At 42.1% G+C, this 18,200-nt stretch overlaps 1 protein-coding gene across 1 annotated transcript in view; it reads right to left on the bottom strand.

The window, feature by feature from the left end:
* atp6v1ba (ATPase, H+ transporting, lysosomal, V1 subunit B, member a) overlaps nucleotides 1-18,200 on the bottom strand; it is a 199,072-nt gene that overhangs the window by 48,545 nt on the left and 132,327 nt on the right. The window contains exons 7-8 of the mRNA XM_034184230.1: nucleotides 17,125-17,226; nucleotides 2,692-2,789 (exon numbers count right to left, since the gene is read on the bottom strand). Of these exons, the coding sequence (XP_034040121.1) occupies nucleotides 2,692-2,789; nucleotides 17,125-17,226 (200 nt within the window). The remainder of the gene's footprint in view (nucleotides 1-2,691; nucleotides 2,790-17,124; nucleotides 17,227-18,200) is intronic.

Below are 18,200 nucleotides of genomic sequence, written 5' to 3'. Positions count from 1 at the left end.
CCCAAACATCCTTTCAATTGATGGGATAAGAAAAGTGTCCAAAATATCAAAGTAAACTTGTGCATTTATTGATGATGTAATGACAGCCATCTCCCCAGACTGTGGAAATTTACATGTTCTCTTCAGGCAGTCATCTTTATAAATCTCATTGGAACGGGACCAAACAAAAGTTCCAGCATCATCACCTTGCCCAATGCAGATTCGAGATTCATCACTGAATATGACTTTCATCCAGTCATCCACAGTCCACGAATGCTTTTCCTTAGCCCACTGTAACCTTGTTTTTTCTGTTTAGGTGTTAATGATGGCTTTCGTTTAGCTTTTCTGTATGTAAATCCCATTTCCTTTAGGCGGTTTCTTACAGTTCGGTCACAGACGTTGGCTCCAGTTTCCTCCCATTCGTTCCTCATTTGTTTTGTTGTGCATTTTCGATTTTTGAGACATATTGCTTTAAGTATCCTGTCTTGACGCTTTGATGTCTTCCTTGGTCTACCAATATGTTTGCCTTTAACAACCTTCCCATGTTGTTTGTATTTGGTCCAGAGTTTAGACACAGCTGACTGTAAACAACCAACATCTTTTGCAACATTGCGTGATGATTTACCCTCTTTTAAGAGTTTGATAATCCTCTCCTTTGTTTCAATTGACATCTCTCATGTTGGAGCCATGATTCATGTCAGTCCACTTGGTGCAACAGCTCTCCAAGGTGTGATCACTCCTTTTTAGATGCAGACTAACGACCAGATCTGATTTGATGCAGGTGTTAGTTTTGGGAATGAAAATTTACAGGGTGAGTCCATAATTTTTTCCTCAGAATTGAGTGATTCCATATTTTTTTCCTCTGCTTGGTCTAAAATAGTAACCGTTACTGACTGCCACAATTTTTTTTCTTGATTTCTTATAGTGTTTCTTAAAGCCAGAAAGTTGCCATTTGAAATGACTTTAGTTTTGTGTCATGTCTGTGATCTGCTTTTTTTCTACAAAATTAAACAACTGAATGAACATCCTCCGAGGCCGGTGATTCCATAATTTTTGCCAGGGGTTGTATTCTGCATCAGCCACATAAGTTTTGTGCAGATTGGAGTTACTGTTATGAAGGGAAATTCAATTTCCAGTGTCACCTTTTTATAACAGGAAGTTCATCTTTGATTTCTCAGGTAGGTTAAGGCCCATCAAGCTCATTTTAATAACTTAAGCTTCTGAGTAGGCTTTATGTGCAAAGTTTGGTGTTGATTAGAGCAACATCTGAGTTATGTCTCAAAAAGTCAGTTTTGCATATTTTGCTAATTTGTGGAAAAAATTATCTTGGCACAAATGAGCATGGCCTAACTCAGGAGATTTAGCTTGAGCCAGTGAACACATCCATATAAGGCATATGAATGTACAATTTGGGAGTCATAGTCCAAAACACAAACTTGATGCCATAGCAATCCCTATCGGCAGATTTGTTTCACTTATGTGCAGGGTTTTGTACCAGTTTTGAAACGGATACCTCTCCTGCATATATGGTCTAGGGTCCCGTGTTGCATTTAGTAGGGAAAAACAAAAATAAATTAATTAATAAAAACGGAACAAAAAGAATAGGGTTGCCAGCCTGCTGGGACTGGCAACAGCGGTGCGTTGAAAGCTGTCCCCAGCCCTCCTCGGGCTTGGACTTTTAATTCAAAGTTCCTGTTCAACACTGTGACGGATATTGAACATATCATTTTGCTCTAAAATCCTTGAAAAAGTGGTTTCATGGCAGCTTGTGGACCATCTTACTGAGAATAACCTCTTTGAGCCACTGCAGTCTGCATTTAGAATGCATTATATAACGGCTGAGTGGATCCTTGTCATTTAATTGGTGCTTTGTATGTCACGCGACATGGATTATTCATCCCATTTGTGTTGCGTTGCATTTAGCATGCAAATATGGTTCCATTTACCTTAAAAATTTGGTTTCATACTTTTTGTACCATTGCACGCTTTGAACCCCGCCCACCCACACACTAGTGGGAGCGATGTTTAGCTAAACATGGCAGAGTTTGTTTTGCTGATGGACGACGATTTGAACCAGCTAACTGGTGGTGCTAATTCTTCTAACACACACACACACACACACACACACACACACACACACACACACACACACACACACACACACACACACACACAAATAATAAAAAAAAACAAACACACACACAAATAATAAAAAAAAACAAACAAACAAATCCACTATGCCATATGCCGTCTACAGGCATTAAGAGCTGTTAGGATGAAAACCTGGACAAGTTTCTGACATGATTTTTCGCTGTACCGAGTAAGCACGCAAAGCCTTTTTTTTTTTTAAGTATAACAGACTACATCAACAGAATTATTTTTGAACTATCTAATTGTTTTTCCAAGTTGAATGAAAACAATTTTGTACTCCTATTTAAAGTTCGTGTTGGACTGTTGATGTCAAAGCACCAGTGACGCACACCAAAATGTAAGTCCCTTTTCTGTTGTTTAGAAATGAATAAAATAGTATGCCACATTCACCAATAGCACAATACCATATTTATTTATTTTGCGAGCAGACAAAAACAGAGACAGAAACACATGTGGTTACTCCTGTGTGGGTGAGGTCAAACAATGTAAAATGAGTGTAATCACTTTAAATTAAGAGGTGCAGGCAAGCCCCTGAATACACAATTTAGAACAAATACTTACGTGGGATCATTGGCCAGGTTCAAGAAAAGACAGACATTGTCCATGGAACCATTTTCCTCAAAATCTGATTTGAAGAAACGGGCAGTTTCCATGTTGACCTGAGGAACAAACAATGCATGTCAAGAACACTTAGGCACTGTACATGAACCATTTGATCAAGCAAACTATGCAGAGTAAACACCTGTGACAAAGAAACTGCAATCCAGATTTAATTTGTTTTGACTGAAGAACAGGTGGTGTTGGACGCTTGGTGGAAATTGTGTGTAGCAACTACTGTGTTGCCAGGCAGAGCTAATCCTCAAACATAAATGTCTAACATCACAATTGCAATCTTACATCATTTAGCATAATCATGGACTGGGCAAGTGGCATCCCAACCAATCAGAATTAATATTTCCTTTGCCAGCTATTCGACAATGTTGTTTGTGAGTGACATACATGAAGGTACAGTCTGGCTCTTCGCTACATCATGGGTTGTACCCACCAACGCTTCAGGTAGCGGAAAACCTCCTGAATCAAACTGTTGACAGATAGTAAATTCACAGCAGCCTGAACACTATTAGGATAATTAGGCCTTTTTTTGTACCACCACAACGTACAGATGAGGGCAAAGTTATTATACACCCTATAAAGTTTAATATATTCTTCAAATTTTCCCAAGCGCTTTTTTTTTAACAAAGCAAAGAATTTTCAACACATCATTTCTAAACATCCTAGTTTAGTTAGAGTTTCTAAAATAGGTAGCTGACATTTTTTAAGGGTGGTAATAAATTATGCACAGTTTCTATAAAGAGTTGGAATGGTGTGTAGGGATGGGTATTGATAAGGCTTTATCAATATCGATGTCATTATCGATTCCGCTTATCAATCCGATTCTTTATCAATTCCCTTATCAACACCTCTTGTGAATTTTCTGTGTACTAAAAGTAGGCTTTATAGGTTTTCTATGTCAACATTTTATTGAGTCTTGTAGTAAATAAAAATGAAATTGGTCACTGGATCCTTGATCTCTGGACATAAATAAAATCAAAATCTGTAGTTGTTGTCAAAAGCATTTCCTTTAAGATATTAATGAGACAAATTTAACTCCACAGGCAGTGAGCTGAGCTCCTGCAGCCGGCTGCACTGCAGATCAGAATGTAATTCATAAAGAACGCAAGACGTCTCAATTTGGGAGAAAAAAAAACAGTTTTGGTCGGTTGTAGTTTGTTGTCTGTACTTCAGCGTTTGGAGCTTAGCACTTTGTCCCACAAAACATTTAGTCCGGGGGCCACCGGGACCCCCGTGCACCCCCCCCAGGACTCTATGAGTGGGGTACTAAAATGTTCCTATGAATGTCCTCTTTTAGATAAAGGATGTTCCCAAGAAAAAAATTGGAATGAACTACCTAATTTGCATAAAAACAAAATGGCCACTACCAATCTACCGAAAAGCAAAAAAATGCCTATCTCTGCTTCTAATAGAGATATCTGAGCACTTTAAAAGGCTAGATTAGGGTTTTCAAGCATGATGAATTCAATAATGCACACCATTTTTATAAATTTTCATGTGTTAACATTGAAATTATGTGTATAGTTTCCTTTTTTGAAGGGTTGTCAGCCGTGTCGTCCATACAGAAACTTTTGTACTATTGTTAATTTTTTTGTTACATTTTATGAGACATATCCTGTGTATTATCATACATTTCTGCATTTGAAATATCTACTACTCAAACAAAAGAACATTCTGCATCTGACTTGTTTTTATTGTGTTTACCATGTCCTCCATACACGGTCAAAATTCATGCTTTTTCTTTACTTTAATTCAGGGACTTTGCATAGCTTAAAGATGGTGTGTAAGTAACAAAGGTTCTACACATTTAATGTTACTAGATGGCCTTCACAATATTACAATGTAACACTGTTAATGTTGACAATTTGTTTATGATTAAGACTAAATTTTTGATTTGTTTTCTGAGTTTTAATATTTTGATGTTCCTGAGGAAAGATTTCCAGTTGAATTTCAAACATTTTGCTTCACCATATTGAATTTCCTTGCTTCTGTTCAGTGAAATAAGAGGTATATTGGTTTCTTCTCTTATGTCAGTTTTAGAAAATGATATTGCCTGAAGGTTATATGAGATAAAAAATTAAAGCAATTAACTTTCTTCATCCAGTAAATCAATCAATCAATCAACTTTTTTCTTATATAGCGCCAAATCACAACAAACAGTTGCCCCAAGGCGCTCAAATGTAAATGTATGCAACAAAATAAGCTTACACTTTCAAATCCATCATTTTCAAAGTTGAATTATTTCCTAATTGTATTATCATTTTAACTAGGCTGTTTTTAATTATCAGAATGAAAATGGACAACAGTGATGGCATCGAAGAAAAGGAAAAAAGTGGACAGCAAATCAGAATCAGACAGCATCAAAAAGCAGATATGCATCATTCACTTCCCAGAATGCAATGATGTCGGCAAGTCGGCATCTGGAAGCGATCCCATGAAAACTTTCCAGAGCTTCCTGATCCCAGCAACCATGGCTGGACTGGTGAGAATTTGGAACCCCTCTGGTGTGATGAGAATGTGCTCCCACAGCAACTTGTTGATGTTCTTGGATCAGTAGAATTGCAAAGTGACAATGAGGATGACACTAATCTGTTGATGCTGAAATAATTGATTATTCTGACTTGGACTCTGATGATGAAGATTGAAATGTGTGTCTTGTTTATATATAGTTCTTACATGTAGCTGCAGACTCTGGTTGTGATGTTACTATAGACAATGACTTTGTTTCTATACTCATGGATGACATTCATTTTATATATTGATACACAAGTCAATGTGTTTTTTAATGCATTGGATATTGTGTGTAATGTTGTTGCTTTCTCGATACCCAGAATTGCTTTAATGACATGTTCTATTATTACTCTTTCTGTGAATATTGATGCTCCTATTATTCCTATTATTATACTGATGCTCCTATTATTAATGTAGGATGATGAATGTTTAATTGTATTTGGAATTAGGGCCACTTCATGGCACCTGTTTAAAGCTAGTATAATACATAACATTACTTATCGGTGTGGTAATTATAGCCATTACGTTATCATATTCTAAGACAGGTTACTGCTACTAATTGAATAAAATGTTTTATTTGCTAAGACTAGGTGTATTTTTTAATTTCTCATGCTTGAAAACCCTATTCTAGCCTTTTAAAGTGCTCAGATATCTCTACTAGGAGCAGAGATAGGTATTTTAACCCTTTTCGGTAAGTTGTTAGTGGGCATTTTGTTTTTATGCAAATTAGGTAGTTCATCCCAATTTTGTTCTTGGGAACATCCTTTATCTGAAAGAGGACATTCATAGGAACATTTTAGTACCCCACTCATAGAGTCCTGGGGGCCGGGGGGACCCGGTGGCCCTCGGACTAATTTCTTGACTGCAACAAGACAAGACTCCCAGTTAATGACATTAATCCGCACAAAGGTCATTCACGATTGACTTTGACTTTGATCTTTAAAGGGCTTTGAGGAGAGTTAATGAAGAAATTGTGTACTTCCTGCTTCTGAAAAAAGTGAAGCAGAGAACCAATGAAGCAGCGTGTCAAAGCGGTGCTTCGTTGGTTCAACCTTCAAGCAGACCTACTGCATAGCAGGTCTGCAATCAACAGAGAAATTATCATTTTCCCAATAAACACCCTCAAAAACAACACCCGCTCCGGCATAATGTGAACTGAAGGACCAATAAGGGAATCATTAAGTAAAAAGGCTATTGATGTTGGTGGATCAAACAATTTGGTGGATCAACCCTATTATTGCCTGTTAATTACAGAATTTTTCAATATTAATTTACTGTCTTAATGTATTTAAAAATGATTTAGATTTTTATTATATGCACACTATTGTTATTTCTTCTTATTATTATTACTTTAACTTCTATTTTGCCATTTGATTTTTAAATGGACCACAATGGAATAAAGTGTTTTCACTTTCTTGTGTCATCCATGTATTTTTAACCTATTTACAATTATATTAGGCACTTACATTGAACTTACTAACTACACATTATGCACGCACGCACACTTTTAATAAATAGATGATTTACTGCCCCCTGCTGGAATGGTGTGAGAATCCAGAACGTAATTATCAACGTCCATTGTCCAGTGTTGTTAGATAAAATCCGTAGTTTCTCCTAAAATATTCGTCCTATCAATGTTCCATTTTGGTAGCGTTCATCCTTGACACAAAACACATAAGCATATCAAACAGGAAAAATCTCAGCTGTCCCCAGTTTCTCTGCGATCGAAACCATACTCAGATAAGATAATTATAGTAGGCGATTTTAACATCCACACAGATGCTGAGAATGACAGCCTCAACACTGCATTTAATCTATTATTAGACTCTATTGGCTTTGCTCAAAAAGTAAATGAGTCCACCCACCACTTTAATCATATCTTAGATCTTGTTCTGACTTATGGTATGGAAATAGAAGACTTAACAGTATTCCCTGAAAACTCCCTTCTGTCTGATCATTTCTTAATAACATTTACATTTTTCAGAAAGCGCTGTAACTAGGTTTAAGGATATGATTCCTTCTTTATGTTCTCTAATGCCATATACCAACACAGTGCAGAGTAGCTACCTAAACTCTGTAAGTGAGATAGAGTATCTCGTCAATAGTTTTACATCCTCATTGAAGACAACTTTGGATGCTGTAGCTCCTCTACAAAAGAGAGCTTTAAATCAGAAGTGCCTGACTCCGTGGTATAACTCACAAACTCGTAGCTTAAAGCAGATAACCCGTAAGTTGGAGAGGAAATGGCGTCTCACTAATTTAGAAGATCTTCACTTAGCCTGGAAAAAGAGTCTGTTGCTCTATAAAAAAGCCCTCCGTAAAGCTAGGACATCTTTCTACTCATCACTAATTGAAGAAAATAAGAACAACCCCAGGTTTCTTTTCAGCACTGTAGCCAGGCTGACAAAGAGTCAGAGCTCTATTGAGCTGAGTATTCCATTAACTTTAACTAGTAATGACTTCATGACTTTCTTTGCTAACAAAATTTTAACTATTAGAGAAAAAATTACTCATAACCATCCCAAAGATGTATCGTTATCTTTGGCTGCTTTCAGTGATGCCGGTATTTGGTTAGACTCTGTTGTGTGGGCCGCTGAAGAGGAGGTACTGCTGGCCCACCACCACTAGAGGGCGCCCTGCCTGGAGTGCGGGCTCCAGGCACCGGAGGGCGCTGCCGCCTTACGGGAGCAGCCAGGACGACAGCTGTCATCCATCACTGGAGACAGCTGATCCCAATCAATACGGAGGTATATCAGCAGGACGGCATCTCCACCTCATTTGCCGGGATATCGCCTGACCAAAGAGGTAACAATCTCTGCCCATACATATAACTAACCATTGTTGTATTTCTTGTGGAGCATTTGTAGGACAGCTGACTACTGAACAACTTTTGGATAAGTACTCACCTTCCTACACTCCTGTATCATTGTTAACGAGAGGTGGAGGTGGACTCTCCACCCTCCGTGTTACTGGGTGCAGCCGCATCCACACCTGACTGTTTTTGTTCCGTGCCAGCAGTACCGGATCCGACGAGCGGAGGCAGTGGCCACCTGGGGATTCGGGACTTGGCGGCTCCAGTATTCCCGGGGTTCGGTGGCAGAGGAAATCGGGTTGGTTCCGGTTTGACTTGGACAGACGTCTCCTATCGTCGAGCCTGCCCACACGACACCGTTGTTATTGGACTCAGTCTCAATATTGTAATCGGCTGTGTTGTTGTGCCTGTTTTCACAACAGTAAAAACAGTGTTATTTGATTCCTCCATTGTCCGTTCATTTGCGCCCCCTGTTGTGGGTCCGTGTTCCTACACTTTCACAACAGGATATCTCGGCCAGCATCATGGATCCCGAGGGGCGTCAACCGGCTGTTGAACGGCCAATGGAAGAACAGGACGCGCAGGCGTCCTCGGGCGGGGTGTTCGGTGAGTTGCAGCGGATCCTCACTGCTTTCACGACTCGGATGGATTTAATGACCGAGCAGAACGTCCTCCTGAACCGCAGGGTGGAGGCTCTCGCCGCACAAGTGGAAGCGCGCCCCCCGGGCGCCGCTGCGGTTCTCCCTCCCGTCGACCCTGTGCGTAACAGCGATGTTCCACTGGTCGTTCAACGACCCCACCCACCTTCCCCTGAAGCTTACATAAGCCCCCCAGAACCGTACGGAGGCTGTGTGGAGACGTGCGCAGATTTTCTTATGCAGTGCTCGCTCGTCTTCGCACAACGTCCTGTCATGTACGCGACTGATGCTAGCAAAGTAGCTTATGTAATAAACCTGCTTCGCGGTGAGGCACGCGCTTGGGCTACAGCGCTCTGGGAGCAGAATTCACGGCTCCTTCTGACATATGATGGGTTTGTAAGGGAGCTCAGAACCGTGTTCGATCACCCTAATAGAGGAGAAACCGCTTCAACCGTGCTACTGTCAATGAGACAGGGGCGTCGGAGCGCAGCTGCCTATGCAGTCGACTTCCGCATTGCGGCTGCGAGGTCCGGCTGGAATAGCACTGCCCTCCGCGCCGCCTTTGTAAACGGACTGTCTTTGGTTCTTAAGGAGCACCTGGTGGCTAAGGACGAACCGCGGGATTTAGATGAGCTCATCAATCTTGTCATACGGTTAGACAACCGGTTAGAAGAACGTCGGCAGGAACGAGACGAAGGGCGTGGCCGGGCACGCGCCGTCCCTCTCCCTTCCGGTTCCGACCGCGCTCCGCCTTCCCCACGCTCCACGGCCCCTGCGCTCCGTGAGGCCACAGCTCCCCCTGCTGACGAAGCTATGGACACGAGTAGGGCAACATTTAGGGCACCAGATGCACAGAGGAGACGGGCCCACGGAGCTTGTTTTGTTTGTGGTGCAATAGAGCACCATATGAGAGACTGCCCCGAGCGGTTAAATTCCAACGCCCGCCCCCTAGAAACTGGGCTAGGGATGGGCCGAGACATTCACGTGGGACACACCCACATTGCCACACGACTCCCAGTTACGATCCTTTATGAGGACTCAACCCTGAAGGCCCCAGCACTGGTGGACACGGGCTCTGAGGGGAATCTGTTGGACAGCAGATGGGCCAGGGAGATAGGGCTCCCTCTGGTGGCGCTTACCTCGCCTGTACAGGTTCGGGCACTAGATGGCTCCCTACTCCCTCCGATCACACATAAGACACCACCTGTAACTCTGGTGGTGTCAGGAAATCACCGGGAGGTGATCGAGTTTTTTGTGACTCAGGCCACCTCCCGTGTGGTTTTAGGATTTCCCTGGATGTTGAAGCACAATCCCCGGATCGATTGGCCGTCCGGGGTAGTGGTTCAATGGAGCGAGACCTGCCATCGGGTGTGTCTAGGTTCCTCGGTTCCTCCCGGCTCCCAAGCTAAGGAGGAGGTCAGAGTCCAGCCCAATCTGGGGACGGTGCCGGTGGAGTACCACGACCTTGTCGACGTGTTCAGCAAGGATCTGGCTCTCACACTTCCCCCCCACCGTCCGTATGATTGTGCCATTGATTTGGTTCCGGGCAGTGAGTTCCCGTCCAGTAGGCTGTACAACCTCTCACGGCCTGAGCGCGAATCAATGGAGACCTACATCCGGGACTCATTAGCTGCCGGGTTGATCCGGAATTCCACCTCCCCGATGGGCGCAGGTTTCTTTTTTGTGGGTAAAAAAGACGGCGGACTTCGTCCATGCATTGATTATAGGGGGCTGAACGAAATCACGGTTCGCAACCGATACCCGTTGCCCCTGTTGGATTCGGTGTTCACACCCTGCATGGAGCCCAAATCTTCACCAAGCTCGATCTTAGAAATGCGTATCATCTGGTTCGGATCCGGAAGGGAGACGAGTGGAAAACAGCATTTAACACCCCATTAGGTCACTTTGAGTACCTGGTCATGCCGTTCGGCCTCACAAACGCCCCTGCGACGTTCCAAGCATTAGTTAATGATGTCTTGCGGGATTTCCTGCACCGGTTCGTCTTCGTATATCTAGACGATATACTCATCTTTTCTCCGGATCCTGAGACTCATGTCCGGCATGTACGTCAGGTCCTGCAGCGGGTGTTGGAGAACCGGCTGTTTGTGAAGGGCGAGAAGTGTGAGTTCCACCGCACGTCTTTGTCCTTCCTGGGGTTCATCATCTCCTCCAACTCCGTCGCTCCTGAGCTGGCCAAGGTTGCGGCGGTGAGAGACTGGCCCCAACCCACAAGCCGTAGGAAGTTGCAACAGTTCCTAGGCTTTGCTAATTTCTACAGGAGGTTCATTAAGGGCTACAGTCAGGTAGTTAGCCCCCTGACAGCCCTGACCTCACCAAAAGTCCCCTTCACCTGGTCGGATCGGTGCGATGCCGCATTCAAGGAGTTGAAACGGCGCTTCTCATCTGCACCTGTTCTGGTGCAGCCCGATCCTAGTCGCCAGTTAGTGGTTGAAGTGGACGCCTCGGACTCAGGGATAGGAGCCGTGCTGTCCCAGAGCGGGAAGACCGATAAGGTCCTTCACCCGTGTGCCTATTTTTCCCGCAGGTTGACCCCAGCCGAACGGAACTATGACGTCGGCAATCGAGAGCTCCTTGCGGTGAAAGAGGCTCTTGAGGAGTGGAGACATCTGTTGGAGGGAACGTCTGTGCCATTCACGGTTTTCACTGACCACCGGAACCTGGAGTATATCAGGACCGCCAAGCGGCTGAATCCCAGGCAAGCCCGCTGGTCACTGTTCTTCGGCCGTTTTGACTTCCGGATCACCTACCGTCCCGGGACCAAAAACCAAAGATCGGATGCTTTGTCCCGGGTACATGAAGATGAGGTCAAAACGGAGTCGTCGGATCCCCCGGATCCCATCATCCCGCAGTCCGCTATCGTGGCCGCCCTCACCTGGGACGTGGAGAAGACCGTCCGGGAGGCCCTGACACGAGACCCGGACCCCGGAACCGGACCGAAGAACAAACTCTATGTCCCACCAGAAGCCAGGGCTGCAGTTCTGGACTTCTGTCACGGTTCTAAGCTCTCCTGTCATCCTGGGGTGCGAAGAACCGTGGCAGTCGTCCGGCAGCGCTTCTGGTGGGCGTCCCTGGAGGCCGTCCCTGGAGGCCGACGTCAGGGGTTACATCCAGGCCTGTACCACCTGCGGACTCAGTCTCAATATTGTAATCGGCTGTGTTGTTGTGCCTGTTTTCACAACAGTAAAAACAGTGTTATTTGATTCCTCCATTGTCCGTTCATTTGCGCCCCCTGTTGTGGGTCCGTGTTCCTACACTTTCACAACAGACTCTTTCTCTCCGATTGTTCTGTCTGAGTTATTTTCATTAGTTACTTCATCCAAACCATCAACATGTTTATTAGACCCCATTCCTACCAGGCTGCTCAAGGAAGCCCTACCATTATTTAATGCTTCGATCTTAAATATGATCAATCTATCTTTGTTAGTTGGCTATGTACCACAGGCTTTTAAGGTGGCAGCAATTAAACCATTACTTAAAAAGCCATCACTTGACCCAGCTATCTTAGCTAATTATAGGCCAATCTCCAACCTTCCTTTTCTCTCAAAAATTCTTGAAAGGGTAGTTGTAAAACAGCTAACTGATCATCTGCAGAGGAATGGTCTATTTGAAGTTTCAGTCAGGTTTTAGAATTCATCATAGTACAGAAACAGCATTAGTGAAGGTTACAAATGATCTTATAGCCTCGGACAGTGGACTCATCTCTGTGCTTGTTCTGTTAGACCTCAGTGCTGCTTTTGATACTGTTGACCATAAAATTTTATTACAGAGATTAGAGCATGCCATAGGTATTAAAGGCACTGCGCTGCGGTGGTTTGAATCATATTTGTCTAATAGATTACAATTTGTTCATGTAAATGGGGAATCTTCTTCACAGACTAAAGTTAATTATGGAGTTCCACAAGGTTCTGTGCTAGGACCAATTTTATTCACTTTATACATGCTTCCCTTAGGCAGTATTATTAGACGGTATTGCTTAAATTTTCATTGTTACGCAGATGATACCCAGCTTTATCTATCCATGAAGCCAGAGGACACACACCAATTAGCTAAACTGCAGGATTGTCTTACAGACATAAAGACATGGATGACCTCTAATTTCCTACTTTTAAACTCAGATAAAACTGAAGTTATTGTACTTGGCCCCACAAATCTTAGAAACATGGTGTCTAACCAGATCCTTACTCTGGATGGCATTACCCTGACCTCTAGTAATACTGTGAGAAATCTTGGAGTCATTTTTGATCAGGATATGTCATTCAAAGCGCATATTAAACAAATATGTAGGACTGCTTTTTTGCATTTACGCAATATCTCTAAAATCAGAAAGGTCTTGTCTCAGAGTGATGCTGAAAAACTAATTCATGCATTTATTTCCTCTAGGCTGGACTATTGTAATTCATTATTATCAGGTTGTTCTAAAAGTTCCCTAAAAGGCCTTCAGTTAATTCAAAATGCTGCAGCTAGAGTACTGACGGGGACTAGAAGGAGAGAGCATATCTCACCCATATTGGCCTCTCTTCATTGGCTTCCTGTTAATTCTAGAATAGAATTTAAAATTCTTCTTCTTACTTATAAGGTTTTGAATAATCAGGTCCCATCTTATCTTAGGGACCTCGTAGTACCATATCACCCCAATAGAGCGCTTCGCTCTCAGACTGCAGGCTTACTTGTAGTTCCTAGGGTTTGTAAGAGTAGAATGGGAGGCAGAGCCTTCAGCTTTCAGGCTCCTCTCCTGTGGAACCAGCTCCCAATTCAGATCAGGGAGACAGACACCCTCTCTACTTTTAAGATTAGGCTTAAAACTTTCCTTTTTGCTAAAGCTTATAGTTAGGGCTGGATCAGGTGACCCTGAACCATCCCTTAGTTATGCTGCTATAGACGTAGACTGCTGGGGGGTTCCCATGATGCACTGTTTCTTTCTCTTTTTGCTCTGTATGCACCACTCTGCATTTAATCATTAGTGATCGATCTCTGCTCCCCTCCACAGCATGTCTTTTTCCTGGTTCTCTCCCTCAGCCCCAACCAGTCCCAGCAGAAGACTGCCCCTCCCTGAGCCTGGTTCTGCTGGAGGTTTCTTCCTGTAAAAAGGGAGTTTTTCCTTCCCACTGTAGCCAAGTGCTTGCTCACAGGGGGTCGTTTTGACCGTTGGGGTTTTACATAATTATTGTATGGCCTTGCCTTACAATATAAAGCGCCTTGGGGCAACTGTTTGTTGTGATTTGGCGCTATATAAAAAAAATTGATTGATTGATTGATTGATACACATGCACGCACATACGCATACATGCACACAGAGGCCACAAGGCTATTATAATATAGATTATTTATTATTAGGCAGTTTTTGGTTTTTGTGAAATAATTTTGTATATGAGTGCAAAGGAAAATAATGTAGGCACCACAAATAAAACTAGGATGTTTAGAAATGCTGTGTTGAAAACTGCTTGCTCTGTTAAAGAAAAGCACTATGTTAAATTTCATAAGGGGCCAATAATTTTGTCCTTATCTGTATCTCAGAAGAAACTACACATTCAATATCTCAACTGCCTGCACTGAAACAACAATCTGATGATTTGACACAGCAAGATAATAAGATACTGCAACTGCCTATAATTTTTCACACTACTTCCTTCTGTTACTTCAAGAGTATTAAGAAGTCTTTTGATTGGGAGTGGTACCTCAATCCCATGGTCAAGTTCAGTTTGCAATATTTTCATTTGAAAAAAACTGATTTTGGTTAGAGCTGGGGAAGATTTTTAAGGCCAGTACTGATTTTGATATGTGGTGATTCTAAAATTTGATATGCCAATATATTGACCAATATTCTTTTGTTTTTTCCCCCATAGAAACATGCAGTATAAACAAATACTTTCCTGAACATTTATTTTTGTGTAGATTTTGTAATGAGTCCTCATCAAGATAACATGGCAAAATTTTTTATTATTGGCAGCGATTCATATTTTTAAAGGCTAGTATGGGCTAAAGGCCCCTCAGTGCCTAATGGGTCATTTTCTCCATATGATGAGTCCTTCTCAGACATCAATGGGCCTATGCAAAGCAGAATGAAATAAATAATTCTAAGATTTGTCTTTTCTATCTATTGTAAGAGCCACAATGAGTCCACTTAAGTCAAAGCTGAATATGATGCAAATGTCATATGTTGTCATTTGACTGGTGCTTTGTATGTCACATGACATGGATTATTCTTCCGATTTGTGTTGCGTTGCATTTTGAGTGCGGTTTGGTTCCATTTAGAGTGCAAATTTGGTTCGATACATTTGGTACCATTGCACTCCACACACACACACACACACACACACACACACACACACACACACACACACACACACACACACACACACACACACACACACACACAGCGTTGTCTGGAGGCTGTTAGCAGGAAGTTAGAATGAAAAGCTGGACTAAATTCTGACATGATTTTTTTTTTTTTGCACTGAGGATGTACAGAGTCTTTTCTTGGTAGTACATGCGCGCACAAGTGCCGACCTGTTTGTGTGTGCACGTGCGCATGGGGGACAATGACACTACCGAGATGACGATTTGATTGAGCTAAATGACACTGCTAATTCTTGTAACACACATCCACAAAATCCACTCCGCTGTAAGCCGTCTGGATGCATGAAGAACTGTTCAGATGAAAAGCTGATGTGATTTTTGGCTGGACTGAGGAACTACACAAAGTCTTTTTTATGGAAGTCTGAAGTCAGTGCACTGCATCACTGGACTACACGTCACAATTTGGACTTTAGCAGCAATGGAACACCAAAATGTAAATCCCTTTTCTGTTGTTTATGAATTAATAAAATATCAAATGACAAGGATCTATTTTAGCCATTATATACAACAAATAATGAATGTTTTTACATTGTTTCAGTGGAATGAATATTTAATTTGGTGAAAGCTGGAACATACCATTCAACGAGGCTTCGCATGAAATATTTGTATCATTGAACTCAAGCATTCATTATTTGTATATTATTTGATGTTCTGCATAGATCATGAATAATGTTTAACAGTTATTCATGATCATGATTCATAATAGTGCATAGACAGCATTTAATCTTGTGGAGCAAATGGCTAAGCTGTGTCAGGCAGAGAGCTGTGCCTGATGCAGAGGCCGTGGGACAGGGAGTAGAGGTAAACTTGTATTATTTTTTCATGAATGGTTTTTATAATGGTTCTGTCAATTTTAGGTTTGATGATTTGTGCAAATGGCTGTATCTCATAAAACATCACTGTAAGTAAGTCCCTTCAGCAGCTCCCTTGTTTGCACTCAGAGTTGCCACAGCAAATCCAAGATAGATCGGCATGTTGATTTGACACAGGTTTTATGCCGGATACCCTTCTTGACGCAACTCTGTATTACATGGAGAAATGTGGCAGGGGTGGGGTTTGCACTCTGTACAGATTTAAAATCATCGTAGGCAATGCTGCCATTCGATGACCATCCCATCCATGAAATTAAACTGTTAGGCTAATATTTCAGAATAAAAAGCGAATAATAGTAAAATGAGTTCTTTTAAAAACTAATCTGTCAATGAGACAGGCCACATTGAAATACAAAGTGTTGCATTCCATATTTGATCTTCCATCACTGTTTCTTTTTGATTATTTTTTATCTGCCACTATTAACACAGATACAGAGTTATCTGCAAGTAGCTCATACAACTGGATTAGATCAGCTTGCCAGTTTACTGATCAGGGTCTAATTACAATAGTGTAAAATGTTACCAAAAATGTTTTTAAAATGGACACATCCAAGGAAATGTTTTGGTTCATTAGTGATGTATCTGTTTAATTGTAAAAGTTTAAAACACAAGTTTTATATGACTTTAAAGGTCATTTTATGATGTCCTCTGTTCACGTCATACAAGGAACATAAAGTACATTACTACATAATAAATAAGGACTTAATACCTTAGAAAAATCCCTAAATCCCTTTTAAGACCGTTTCCTGAAAATAAGATGCACATTTCATCTCTCCTACTATGTTTACCACAATGGCGTGTAATTTGGAGGGGAAGTGGAAGATGGAGGGATTAACATTTTGCAACTGATGGTAGTGTGTGAAAGTGTGTGTGTGTTTGGCATTGGTCAACCTGTCACAAATGGGGAATTACAACACACTGAAAAGCAGAGAATTTGATACTTCAGGGCTGATGTTGTTAAAAGGTCTGTTGAATTAGTAACCTGTCTTCACAGCCGGGGATCTGCTCAGAGGTGCAGAAGTAACAAGGGGGACTTAAATGTTAAATCACCTGGTGAATAAAAGCTAGACACAAGGGTGGAAAGAGGCGACAGGGTGTCACGTCAGGGTTAAGAGGGAGATTAGTTTTGCAAAAGGGGGGTGTTGGCTTAAAGTGCAGTTTCCTTTCTTACACCCATGGCTGCAAAGACGATGGCAAAGTTGTCAGCACTGTAGTCCATTGTATCCTTTGGCTTCTGCACCAGGCCGGCTTGACGACAGATCTGAGCAGCAATCTGGGAACAAGAAAATATACACACAGGACCAAAGGTGTCAGGCTGATAAACTGTACAATTAAAAAAGACAACCTTCAACACTGTGATCAAGAGCAATCTGGTTATACACTGGTGTGCAAACATTTTAGCCACTCACTGGGGTGGGCAGCACTGTACATTGATAGTGATGAATAATTTTTATTTGTATAAATCAATATTTGGTGTGACCACCCTTTGCCTTGAAAGCAATGTTAATTCTGCTGTGGGTTTTTATTTATTTATCTACTGCCCCAACCCCAATGGACCATTGTTACATTCTGAGTGCGCATGCGCAGTGGTGCCTAAATGTCACGAGACTAAAGCCCCTTTCACACCGGGCCCACTTCAAATTGCATCGTGTTCGCAGTCAAAGGAAGAAAAATAAACTATAACAGAAATCAGAGTGCAGACCTGCACAAGAACAAATATAAACTAGAACAGAAATCAGTGTACAGTCTGCAGCCAGACTGCCTGCAGACTCCTCTGCGTCCTCACCTCCTCTCTGCCCCCATGCTGCGCACACCTGACGCAGACATTCCTGCGTCGTCATGATGCCACATGAAGCAACTCGAAGCAGACCCGGTGTGAAAGGGGCTTAAGCATGAAGTCCCAACTCTGTTGACGGTGATGTATCTTTGTCACAAGAAGAAAGCTGAATGACAGATTGCTGTCAACAGTGATCATGAATAAATGAAGCACTGTGACACTAATAAAACATTTTCAGCTTTTAAAATAAGTGTTTTTTTCCCCCCTTTTTGTCGGTGGTGTGACAAAGCAGCAGCAGGATGGAAAACATACTGTATTACACAGAGACCTCTTCAAAAACGCTGCATTTATTCACAAACAGTTTCTACAATAAGGAATTAAAGTATTTCCAAAACAAGGACATCGAATTTGGACACCAGTGTGTCTGTGATGATGGATCTGGATGAAAGGAGGCAATAGTAGGTCACACT

Source organism: Thalassophryne amazonica, chromosome 13, assembly GCF_902500255.1.
Source record: "Thalassophryne amazonica chromosome 13, fThaAma1.1, whole genome shotgun sequence".
Classification (NCBI taxonomy): domain Eukaryota; kingdom Metazoa; phylum Chordata; class Actinopteri; order Batrachoidiformes; family Batrachoididae; genus Thalassophryne; species Thalassophryne amazonica.
The sequence above is the reverse complement of the archived record's forward strand: the minus strand, read 5'-3'. Positions and strand labels throughout refer to the sequence as shown.